General features: G+C 37.2%; 1 protein-coding gene across 1 annotated transcript; it reads right to left on the bottom strand.

Moving 5' to 3' along the window:
- Positions 1-351: 351 nt before the first annotated feature.
- On the bottom strand, positions 352-8,950 carry tbata (thymus, brain and testes associated). Its single transcript, XM_063482327.1, has 8 exons — positions 8,758-8,950; positions 5,828-5,992; positions 5,619-5,707; positions 4,879-5,028; positions 4,528-4,609; positions 2,776-2,941; positions 2,645-2,685; positions 352-447 (listed from the first exon to the last, which is right to left on the bottom strand). The coding sequence occupies exons 1-8, from the start codon at positions 8,948-8,950 to the stop codon at positions 359-361; spliced, it is 975 nt and encodes a 324-aa protein (XP_063338397.1). The 3' UTR covers positions 352-358.
- Between the last annotated feature and the right edge of the window lie 4,553 nt (positions 8,951-13,503).

Genomic DNA, 13,503 nt, shown 5'->3' on the forward strand with positions numbered 1-13,503 from the left:
TAAAATCAGGATAGCTAAGTAAGCTCTTTGACTTTTTTCAAAAATGTATTTATTTGAAAAGTAAAATAAGAAAAACTGATCAAATCTTCAGATTCTGGAAACAAATTAGTTACTAAATGTATATATATATTATTTATTAAATGTTGCTTCAATCAGTTTCTAGCCATGATACCTTTGAAAGCTAATAAGCAAATATGTAACAGTATCCACATTTATTACACCACACAATCACATCTACAGTATATAATCCTATTGATTTACAAATGAAAATAAAGATAAGCTAACTAGGTATTGGGCTACATTTCTCATAGCACATAAATAATACAATATAGCTAGTTTCTAGGAAGATGATTCAGCTCTATGCATTATCCCCCTCCTGAAGTGAAGGAACCTGAACACTTTCTGCCTCTGAATGGACTGCCAGGACTTCTGCATCACCAATCCGCTCTGTAAAGAACACTCCAGTCAGATTCATGCTAAGAGAGTAATTTTCCACATACTACAGATCCACAAATTCTATCAGGAAAAAAAAAGAAAAATGGAAACTCATTATGTTACACAGCTGTTTTCTGAATTTATTGGTTTTGATTCATAGCAGATTTTAAATTTGCTCTTATTTGAGCTGCTCAAGATTAATATGAATAATTGGATCCCTTCTAAAATGCATTACTTATTTCCGCAAATGCCTTTCCATTGTAACATTTTATCTATAAAGTACATTATCGTTTCTATTGTCAGAAGTAACTACTTTAAATAGGACATTATTTTTCAACTTTCACAAAAAGGAATCATTTAAAGAAGCCTAAGTCAAGTCAATCAAGACAAAATCACTGGAGGAAAAGGAGCATTTATAAGAAGAGGCTGGCTGAGTGTTTTAATCACTCTAGGGATGTCAGTCCAAAAAACTCATGCCAGCAAAAGAAGCTCAGAGAAGAGCTGTCTTTCAAGCCAAGGACAGACATAAACAGTGTGGCTTAGGGTAGCTTTGTAAAATGTAAAGGCCAAACTGTATATTAACTATACTCCAAAAGTAGGGATGGGTACCGGTGTCCGGTGCCATGATGGCACCGGTTCTGACATAAACGGTAGTAACCAGACCGAAAAGCAGGCACATTTCGGTGCTTTATTTCGGTGCTTTTTTTTTCTTTTCTTGAGATGTCATACACTTTGGATTCTAGCCAATCATTTTACCTTTACAAGGATAGTAGGCGGGCCCAGGTACGTACGTTCTTTTAGAGCAGAGCTACAGATTAAAAATGCCCAAGGCCAAGCGCTCAAAAGTCTGGCTGTACTTCACAGCAAAAGATGCAAACTCAGCAGCCTGCAACAAGTGCTTTAAGCCCCACGCCCCCGGTACCGCGAGCAAAAAGGAGGAGATCACGTTTAATCGGTTATAACACGGGGTGAGAAATATAAGTCCAGACATGTGAGGTATCCACAGAAACCTCTGAATCTCAGCTAAAATGTCATATAAACCATTTCTACAACCACCAAACTCAACGAAAACAAGCCATGATTAAACGAGCAGTTACGTAAATGCGCAAAAGTCCGCTAAACAAACAAGGCGAACCAGAAATTCTCCAGACTTCATGTAACCGGCTAAAGAAAAGCTGGTTATCTTCCAGAGCTATCACCAATTCCAAACACCAAGTTTCACCATACTCTGACCAAAATTCACTAAATGAGCCGCAAAAGAAGACCACAAAAACACACAGCGGCGCAAATGCGCTAAGACAGAAATTGGCTTACCCTCCAGATTTCCTCCGTTATTTTCGCCGGTAGCCGGTAGCCATATGATTATCAGCAGTTACCACGCCTACCTAGCCGCATCAGAGTCGTTTTCCGTCAACAACCTCCATTTTAGACCTACCTATAGACACGTGACTGGACAGACGTCACATGCAGTAAATTTGGGCCCACGTGGGTTTTGGCCTTGGAACGTCTGATTGGTTGAATTAACGTGAACGTGGCATCGTTACTGTGACTCTATTGGCTCAAACAATTAAAAAGAGGTGTCAATCATACAAATTGACCAAAAGAAACCAAAGTTACAGCCCCTCAGAGTTTAAAGGGCCAGAGGCCAATTAAGCGCTCCATAGCAGAAAAGGCCCATTACCATGTAAATGTATGGTTAATTCTTCAAAAACGTATTTTTAAAAAAAGCATTTTTAGGCATGTTAATAAAATTAATTAATGACTGCTCTTAAATACCTAAAAAATTCAACTGGCATGGTGTCCAATTGTGTGCCAGAATTGGACATTTTTGTACAACGTCTGGATATTCATGTATTGACAGCGCTGTAATTTTTCACTGTTTCACTTTAAAAACATAAATCTTTGCACATGTTTATATGTTGTTACGGTTCTTATCATTTTGCAGAAAAAAAGAGACTGCTAAAAATAAAAACATGAGAGGTTTTTGGACGAAGTTTGTGTTCTCCATTCTTTAAGCACCGGTTCGAGCACCGTTTAAGCACCGGCACCGTTTCAAAAGTACCGATTTGGCACCGGTATCGGATAAAACCTAAACGATACCCATCCCTATCCAAAAGACAGGAAGAACTAAACTGTGCAAAACTTTACATGTTAAAATAATTTTTAAAAATACATACGTAACAGAAAAAGTCAAGTATAATCAAATTACCTGGTTTTTCATCAACGGCGGTTTGATTGACTTGGTGTGAACTGTGGAAGTGAATAAACAAGATTAAACCACATTTAGCTTGAAACATTTCTGCGCCAAAAAAAGAGTAAATTCTGACAGTTCACTCTCACCTCCTCCTGTGTGTTTTTCCCCATGGCTGCTCAAATGACGCAGCATACACAGACGGAGACGCTCCTGGATGAAACGCCTGTAGCTGCTGGAAGTTCCGCTGGTTACGGACAGAGAGGTCGACACCGTCCAGAGCCTGTCTGATCATCCCCATCACCAGATCTTTTTCTGCAGTTGAGCAACAATACAACAGGAGTAAAAGCAAAATGTAAATATTTACCATAAAAGTGAAATTAAGGTAATTCTATAACCATTATTTTTGTGCCGTCTCCTGCCCCACCCTGAACCTGGTTCTGCCTGAGGTTTCTTCCTGTTTAAAGGGAGTTTTTTTCCTTCCCATTGTGGCCAAGAGCTTACTCACAGGAGGTCGTCTAATTGTTGGGGTTTTCTCTGTATTACTGTATGGTCCTTACCATATAATTTAACATTCCTTGGGGCACTTATTGTTCTGATGTAACACTATATCAAAAAAAGTAAATTGAATTGAAGAAAAACAATTTATGTACCTTTAAGCACCAGGTGGTGTTTGTTAGAATCTTTTTCAACAGCATTTGAAAGGTTTTTAAAGCTGACTGGAAAGAACTGAATCATGAAATTGAGAAGTTATATAACATGGAAAACAGGACAAGTGTACAGATTTAGTTCTCATATACAGGAGTGTAGAACTGATTGTAACAATGTCCTATGCCTGTGGGACAGTGATTAATATACTGCAGTCAGATATAGCATTTAAAAGCAGTTTATATATTGTATACTATATATGTAACAAGTAAAACAAGTATAGAAATTCATTCATTGGCCACTTTATTTGATGCACCTTGCTAGTACAGGGTTGGATTTTTGCCTTTTGCCCAACAAGGAAGCCTGTGGTGTTTATGCAATGCTCGGTGGGTTTTAAGAGGCTCAAAGAGTGCTAAGAAAATGCTGTTACAAAACAGGATGCATTTGTGCTTTCATGTTGTTTACTCCAAATTCTGACTATCATCTGTCATCTGACTATCAATTTTGCCGGAATGAGACAGACACTCTCTCTTCTTTGAAAATTAGGCTTCAAACTTTCTTTTTGATATAGCTTATAGTTAGGGCTGGATCATGTGACTCTAAAACCATCCCTTTGCTATGCTGCAATAGCCCTAGTCCACCAGAGAGGCTTCCAAATGTACACTGAGCATTTCTTCCCAAATAACTTCCCCTCCACTACTGTATTTAAACATTAGTAATCATTCATCTCTGGCTCTCCTACAGTGTGTCTCTAGTCCTGTCTCTCTCTGCTCTCTTTCCCCTCACCCCCAACCGGTCACAGTGGATGGCAGCCCCTCCCTTGATCTCGTTCTGTCAGAAGTAAATTCCTGTTAAAACAAGCTTTTTGCCGCTCTCATCAAGTAAATACTCATAGAGGGTCATTTGATTATTGGAGTTATTGGAGTACAGCAGTTTCTGAAATATTCAGACCAGCCCGTCTGGCACCAACAACCATACCATGTTCAATGTCAAATAAATGACCCAACTCTGATGATGAGATATTGGCATTACTAAGCAGTTAAAAGAGCAACCTAAAAAAGTGGCCAGTGTACATACATGTACGTATAGAAAAAATCCAAAGTGACAAATTAATTGCTAAAAAAGTAGGAGGGCGATGCAGTGCCAGACTCTTGAAAGTGCATGCATTAGGAAATGGTCTAGAGAACGTGTATTTATTACTGGAAATGGTAATGTACATATCTCCGCTGTGTATGTGGAATGAGGATTTTTACCTCTTTGGCCTGAAAGAAGAAGCCACTGCTGCACTGTGGAGAGGGAGTCTGTCTGCAGGATCTGACAAAGTATCTCCAAAACCTGACAAGAAAGCGACAGGCCGTCACAACAGTAGCTCAAAGATCACATGAATTTTTATTGAACTTATTAGTGAACTTCTCAAGAAACTTGGTGACAGTGTTTTGCCAGAGGATATTTTTCAGATATCTAATTAAGTGTAACTTTGACCAAAAGCTGTACCCTCTGTGATGTTGGATCTTGCCTTTTTAACCCTTTTTTTTTGTTTGTTTTAACCCTAAAACACCTCATATTATACAGTACAACTCAGGATCAGTTAACCAGTATTTTACCATAAGTTCTTGATCATGGAAGGGTTGAGGATGGCTCATGCGCTGGTATTGAGATTTGCGCAGGTAGGACTTGGAGGATGGAGGAATAAGTCTGCCAGTCTGAGCTGAATATTGAGTCTTTCGTCGGACAAACTTTTCCTCTGGTTGTTCCTGCAGTACATGGATACATTTTTCCAGTATGAAATCTTCTTGAGTTAGAAAGAAACTGAAGAACTCTACAAAATTAAAGCGATAATGAGACTATAGCCATGCAAGCAAGTATGTGAGATTGAACTAATCTACTACATCAGCAAGCTAGCATGCACACGGAAGACATGAAATGTAATATTTCCTATCTCTTAGCTTAGTTTGTAAGGTAAATCAGCAGTCTTTATCAGTAAACATGACTTAAAAGTTAAAAAAAAATACCACATTTATCATATACAGTCATCCCTAACAAAACTATTTTGAAACCCAGATTGCTGACTATGTTGTTCTACCTATAATAATTACTCAAACAGATGTGTCTTTACCACTTAAATTAGAAAATATGTAAAAAATAATGAAAAACGTGAAGGTATTAAGTATACTGTCCATATACTGTCACATCCAATCTCTAAATTCCCTTTACCATCAGGCACTGGATAGCCATAATCAAACAAAGGATTTTTTACTGTATGTCAAGTACTGTAAAAATACATGAGAATTCAATTATTAAGACGCACACACACACAGAGCCACACACAGACGCATAGTAATACCTCTCTTTTGTCCTTTTGTGTTTGGGAAGTTAGACTGATTTTTGCAGCCAGTTCTTTGAGTTCATCTCTCCAGGCTTCTGACAATAGTGCTGTGAAAAAAAAAGAAACAATTACAAAACGATTAAAGCCATTACTCAAAATTGGCTTCTTTGGGGACCATTAGAAAAGAAATAAAGACGTTTAGGTGTCATATATGTTAGTACACATACCTGATTTAGTTTTGTCTCCGCAGACTCCATAAAAATTTTGAGCAAGCTGAAAAGCTGGCTCTGATGCTTTACTGTTTATGTGGCTCTTGAGAAGTGGATGAGGAAATAACGATGAAGTGACACACCAATCATCTCTTACCATGCAAATGGGTCTGCCTGTGAATCCTGCGGGAATGAGAAATGCTCAGTATTCACCCTGCTCACAGAAAAGTGCTTTAGAGGCACAAATCCATCAAAGCAGTACCATTTAAAAAAAACTGGAGCCAGCAGAATCCCTGCTGAGAATAAAAGTGACAAGTTCATGGGAACCTCAGGGATGTAACCTTCTTTTCTACCAGTAATCCCTTTCATGTTACACATTGGCATTCCAGGTGCCCAAACAGCTGCTTGAAATATTTCATATAGAGCAGGTTGTGAAAGAAGGAACGCTTCAAGAATGAAGACCTTGTTAATGGCTTTATCTCATATATTAACTTTAATTAGCTCTGACAGGTAATCACCTCGAGTCAGAATTAATTAGTACGCAAACAGATTGTTATTCAGTGTGTCCCAGGTAGATTAGATAATAACCTCTAAATTAATGCAGCAAAGAGACTTTGCAGTCTCAAGCTGAAAAGCATTTGGTAATGACAAAGGGAAAATGCTAATTGAGGACAGCAGAATAAGATATTAACACAACATTATCACATTAAAAGGTTTGTAGGAGATACACTCTAAAAACCCTGATGTATTATAGCTAACTTGCAATACACAAAAGATATAATTTGGTATAGTTTTGTTTGTTTTAATCATATTACATTTGTATTTATAGTGCAACTAAATTTTACTGTATTTCATACTAACTTGTGAACATTAAGATGTTGTTACTTTGCGACTGAGCATGCTGCTGTTAGCATTTTCTTTTAAAAACTATGCTAAAGAGAGCCTTACAAAAAGCACAACTACACACTTCTAACATGTTGTGGGAGAAGTCTGCCTTCAGCACTTTCTGCCAGGCTTTCTAACACATGGTTGACATGGGAAAGGGTTTTACTGAACCTAAATTTGGATGTTTTTTTTTCTTTTTCCCAAACCTAACAACCTGGATCAAAGTTGAAAAAGATGAAAATAATAAGCCAGCACTGACTTTAGTTAACAAATACAAACTCCAGTCTCCTGGGTGAAAAATATCTTTATTCCAGCACAGTCTCCTACCTTCATAGACTTTATTACCCCTTACTTTAACTGAATTTTAGTGATGGATGGATACTTTCTTGGACACACTTAATTTGATTCAGTTAAACAGTTATTCAGTTATTTGCTATGATTTCTTCAATAACTTGTTTAATTCTTGTTTGCATAAACAGTGCAAAGCATTAAGCTAAATATCACTGACAAATTATATATAGTGTGTCCAACTATCAGGGCAGCTTTAATAAAAGCTGCCTCTAAATGGAAACAGATTTGATTTAAAAAAAAAAAAAAAGAGATAGATTCAATTCAATTTTATTTATATGGAACCAATCACAACAACAGTTGCATTCAGGCGCTTTACTTTGCAAGGGAAAGACCTGACAAAAATACACACTGTGCCACAAAAGGCACGTATGGCATGTATGCTAAAAGTACCAAGTCAGCTGACTCATCAACCAGACACTGTCCACTCCCATAATGAAAACATGGCATGCAAAATTTGAATATACGGTGCACCCATGCACAGTTGTGGTCAGATTACATCCACTGATCACAGGCATAAATTGGTAAGTTTGGGCTTTTAGTGATTTCTTTGAATCCCTCATTCGGGGTGGAATGATTGCACAACATACATATTTGATGATGTTAATAAACTATAACTGAGTGCACAAAAATCTGGATGATTAAATGTCCCAAATTGCTGAGGGACATTTAACCAGATATAATGAACAAACACGACATTACGTAATAAGTTTGTATAACATTTTGACCAGGACCACAGTACAAAAATGCCTTATTGTTTACCTATGCTTAACAGCAACACACACCTACAAAAATGCATATATAAAATGGCATGTGGGTAATTTTGTAGACTGGACTAATTCACATGCGATCCCTTATGTACATTTATACACTAAGTTATCCTAGTGGTAGGTGTGGCTTCAGGAAACCCCAGGCAAGCACCCCTGTGTTCCATCCATCCTGTTGGATGCTGCTGTAAGACATACCCACAGACCAACCTGACCCACTCTTCCCCACCTGACATAACCACTTACCTGCCAGCCTGTCTGACCCACTCTCACCCCACTTGCCAAAGTCACTTACCTTCATAGAGCATTAAAGCGAGGCTCTCAGGAAAGGAGAGGAGCCAATTCTGTTTTGTAGAGACTTACCTCAACAGCTCTGGCCAAGGAAAAAGAGACACAACTATTTGGTAAATTCTGAAATCATTTGCCTGGGCCTGTGTTTGGTTCCTGCTGAACAACTACTAAGAGACTGATTCAAAGACTCCATGTTTTACTGAAGTACCTTGTTGTCATTTTTATTTGAGAATACTGTACTGCATTTTGAGTCCATCAGCGTGAACTTTGAAAATGTTCATTTAATTACAATTAAAAGATTTTTTCATAAGGTGTTTTAAGTCCATAAATACTAAATCACCTGCAGTCTAGTCTGTTGGCAGGTGATTGCTAGGCAACAACATAAATATGCCATAATATGTGACATAGATAAGAACCTTCAAGAGCCTGAGGTGCACCAGGCCCAGTTTTAGCTGAGATTTTTGTGTGTGTTACAGTTAGATCATTTGAACCAAGATGGGAGCTAGAGTATTGTCTTATGTTTATTTCTTAAAAATTATTCTTATTTATAGCACCTAAAACACACCTATTAAAAAAAACATATCTTAGGGTTTATTTGAAAATAATACATTTAATAAAATGAATGAATATCTTCCGCTTGCCCAGATGTTTGCTCACCTTGAATATGCCTCATCCTGTGCGGATGAGGGTTGTGCCGGGAGAAGAATGAGTGGTGACTCAAGGCACCAAAACATGGACTGCTTTTTGTAAGCGTCTTGGTAAATTCAGGAGTGAATGGGAAATGGTTAATCTGAGCAAATTTCCCTTCGGCTGTCATCCCCCTCGATTCCAGGCTGTGTGCTCTCGACATGTCTGGGCTGAAAGCTTTGTCTCAGTCTGTATGAATGAGGGAAAAGTTGTTGAGTAAAGTCCTATTTTGAAATAAAGAGACAGAATGTCAAAACCCCAACATTCAAAACTACTTTGATTGCAAAGTTATGAACATACATGCTAAACATAAATAAATAAATAAATATCAAGAACTAAGACAGACTTTCCTTTGACACCCCCCTCCCACCCCACAACCCACGCCCTCAAATGTCTAACATGAAAAAAATTACAACTTTACCCAGAAAATTGCTCAGAAGAAGCACCCTACCTCTGAAAACAGGCACCAGCTTACAGCCTTTGGTCTGCAGTGCTATGTGTTGTTTTTGTTGCCAAGAAACCTGAACTAAACAAAGGTGTCTGAGCACTGCCACACTGAGCCACTTCATTCAGACACCATTTTCATATGCAAAGCAGAATGTATTTATGCTATTCTGCAGTGATTTATGAAAATCTCAAAGTTGAGGTAAGAAAAAAAAGCACCGCTTTGTTTTTACCACAAAATTGAGTTTACTTTCCTATCTTTGAATGCCATTTTAATGTGGTCTTGCTGTATTGTTCTAGCAGAAAAACTATCGACTGTAGGTCCAGATTGCAACGTATACAACCTTCTCAACACTCGTGAAAAAGAACTGCAAGCCAAGGATCATGTAACCTGATGTAGGCACAGCAGTAAATCTGTGAAGACTGCAGGACTATTACTAAAACTAAAACTCTTAGTTTTACAAATTGAACAATAGCAACTTGTTGCTGTACATGACAGTTACATTAAAGATCAAACATGAAAGACAACCCACTTGCATTTCTTTAAGTTAAATTATCTTTCATTTCTCTATTAATATTTTATTAGCACTTCTACTGCACAGTTCTCCCCTTCAGGCAAATCTGTCGCATCTAATAAGACCAGCATCAGATTAGTTTACAGTCGCTAGAGAAACATCCCATGGGCACTGCTTATTGCCAATATTAGACAGATATGAGAGTTTTCAGTAATCAGTCCCTCCTGAAATGTTTCATTTTTGTTTTATTTCTTAGATAATAAAACTCATTCTCAGCCAGTGCGGTCTATTAGTGCTGAACATCTTGCATAGCCATAAATAATTAGCAGCCTTCTTTCAATTCACAGTCTGTTGTAGATATGACACGTCTTTTAGAGGTAGAAGTGGGTTGGTCTGTAGAGTGCACCTCAAGACAATACACAATGTGCACAATGCTTATTATTCCTTCCTCTTGTTGTTTGTAGGTGAGGTCATAGCTCTGTGTGCTTTGCTTTGTATTAGCTTAATTTAAACTACTTAGGTGAATATATTGTCAGGTCTTGAGAATGATCCATCATTAGAGTAGCCATTTTGCAGCCTCACTTTTCAACAAACAGTTAAAGAAATGTGATATAACCCAATCCATATCTCAACTGTCAGGGCAAACTGTATTTGGATACACTTCACTGAACACAGACAATGTGTGGGGGTATTCAGAAACATTAGTGATTCATACCGCTGCAAGAACTTTAAGAGAAATACGGCAACCTTTTATTCTCGCCAGGTTACACGGGGCAGTATTTCAACAAAGGCAGTTGAAAATATATCTAAGCTTCTTCCTGGACTCAGGTTCAACCACATGAACCAGAAGCAGGGTCAAAGTGCTGTTTGATGTCCTTTTCAAGATTGAGTTAGATAAAATAGAATAGGAAAGATACAGACAGTGTAGGATGTTTTCACAGTAAAGCAGGTGTGAACCTTGATCAAGCGATTCTCGTTTATTTACAGTATAAAGCAAAAGACTCATTCAAATACTGAATGAGTATGCTTTTCATACACGATGGAATTTTTTTTATATTGACTGTATTTTATTATATTACCACTTATATCCTAGCAGTATTTACCAGCAAGTATAGCGTAGGTGGTCACCAGTTGACAGCAGAAATGGCCTGCACCCATGCATACAGACATATTGATTCTCTGGAGTGTTTAATGATATTTTGTGTTGTAGATGAGAAAATCATTTGCAATTTTAGATTGATTTACTGTTAAAATGCAGAAACATTTGCATATGTCTTTCAGATGTGTGTGTTCATGTTCATGTTCATGTTACAAACCTAATTCATTATGAGATGCTCCATCACACAAACTGTTTCAAGGCTTTTCTTGACCATGCCTCTATCCTTTTCAAACATGTTGATGGCATCAAATTCAAAATAAGAGGAACAAGCTACCTCGGCAGCTCCATGTTGGATTTAGCAGATTGTTGGATGACCTTCTTAATGCAACCTCAAATGCCTGTGTGTCTCCTCACTTAATTAAAGCAGGGATCTTTCAGGAATGTTACTATCAGTTTTTACAGAATATGATGCCTGTCTATGTTATGTTATGTTATGTTATGTTATGTTATGTTATGTTATGTTATGTTATGTTATGTTATGTTATGTTATGTTATGTTATGTTATGTTATGTTATGTTATGTTATAGTAAATGATTTCTTTTTGGTTCCTATTACTGTTGCTTTAGTGTAAGCTGCATTTTACTGCCAGATTAAGTTAAAGTGCTTAACAAATTTTTTAGACCACCTGTTATAAAAACAAGAAAACACCAGTTTTTCAGAAAGCATTCATGAGAATTGTTTAAAACTGAAAACTATTGTTATTTATCAGGCAAATAAGAAAACAAATTTACTTTTTTATACACAAATTTGAGCCGGCCCACTGAACTTCTGTGAGAAGTCAGAAATTAATCAAGCATAACATTCAACCACTAAAACAAATTTTTAATGTTGAGGAATGCCACTAAAAATGCAAGTAAATAACTGTAATTTGGCACAGCTTGAACATACAGTTGCAGTAACTATTACAGAAACATTAAAAATTTAATTTATCAATTAATTTAAAAAATGGTAATTCCCAATAATGCTAACTTAAACATAGATCTGTCATTGCTTTAATACATTTGTTACACACTACATTGTGAGCAGGGCAGGGCAGGGATAGTTAGTGCCAACCAGAAAAACTGGGTCCCATGTCTGGACTTGAGCTACCTTGCTGTGTTATTAAATGCTTGCAGCTATTTTTTATTGCTCCTTCATGTTGTTTTCCTGCACCCAATAACATTCATTCAATCCACTGAAAATATTAATGTACTATTAACATTCTTCTTTTTTTTTGCCTTATGGACTTTTCATATAATTAGGGTGTCATTCCTTTTGTCAGGGTCTTACGGGGCAGGTCATAACAATAACAATGTATTTACAGCTAATCCAGATTTGCATATAGTTTAAAAGAATCCTAAAGGAATACTATTAGATTGTTAGAATGATCTGCAATAATAAGTCAGACAAATGCAGTGGAGAAAAATGTATAATAGTTGAAATATAGTGGAATAAAAGGAGGGAGCTGTATTGCATGGATGCAAAAGTAGTTCAAATTTGAACTGAAGGACACTGCATTCCACAGCTGTTTTTCCACCCCTCCTTAATTTTCTTCTTTCGTCTTGGACAGAACTGTTATTTTAAAGATTCGTCATCATCTTGTCATAACATTGAAGGGGTATCTATAAACAAAACCAGCCAACTGTAATTGTGAATATTTTGAAATGAGTATTACAAAAATGTAATCCCACATAAAATGTCCACTACTGCAACAAATCACTCAGCACAATGCGACACATCACTGCTGTCGAATGTGTTGGTTTTGTGTCAGATAGAGATGCAGTTCTATGGGTTAATCTCCTGTCTGGTGGGTAGATGGAACTTAATAAAAACTAGATATCCCTCTCTGAAGGTAAGTGCATTCATCATCACAGGCCTCCAATACTCGCTGAGACATCTTTTTTTATGCAATTCTGTCCTTGAAATAGTTGAACGGGGGTGTACACCAAACTAGGACTCAGATATCTAATCAGAAATCTTATTTCCATCGGTGGGTAAAGAGAGTTTATGGTTAACTTCGTAGCGTGAATCCCCAACTGCATGCCTGCATGCTCTGGCTGCCATAAAGAAATAGAGTATAGAAAATATATACTATATTGCATAGAGTAATTTAAATAAGCACGTAGTACAAAAATGCTAATGTTAAAGAGTTAAGCTGACATAGGGTGATATACAGTATTTGATCATGTCAAAGTTAATGAGACTCTATTAATAACTGACATTACATTTCACCTAAAACCACTAATGAGAACCTCATTATGACATTAGATGAAATACATTGGATTGTATAAGCCATTAGGACTTATTGTCCAGGAACTATGAAAGTCTGGTGAAACTTTTAGTGTAGTCGATGTGGAAAAATGTGGCTGATATTGCAATGCCAGCGGCAGTGCTCCTGGGAGAATTCTAGAAAAGAAATTAACACGAGGTCTTGCAGAGTAATCTAATATAAAATTCCTGGTGACAGTGTGCTTATTAAGATCATTAGTTGTAAAAAAGACACGGCTGGTGACACATGTCAAAGATGCAGCAGTTCCTGCCTGCAGTTTTTCACTAACAAGACTAATGAGTAAAGTTAACAGTGACAAGGATGGAACTTAATAAGGACTGTGGAAGGAA

This window comes from Pelmatolapia mariae, linkage group LG8, assembly GCF_036321145.2.
Source record: "Pelmatolapia mariae isolate MD_Pm_ZW linkage group LG8, Pm_UMD_F_2, whole genome shotgun sequence".
In the NCBI taxonomy this organism is placed as follows: domain Eukaryota; kingdom Metazoa; phylum Chordata; class Actinopteri; order Cichliformes; family Cichlidae; genus Pelmatolapia; species Pelmatolapia mariae.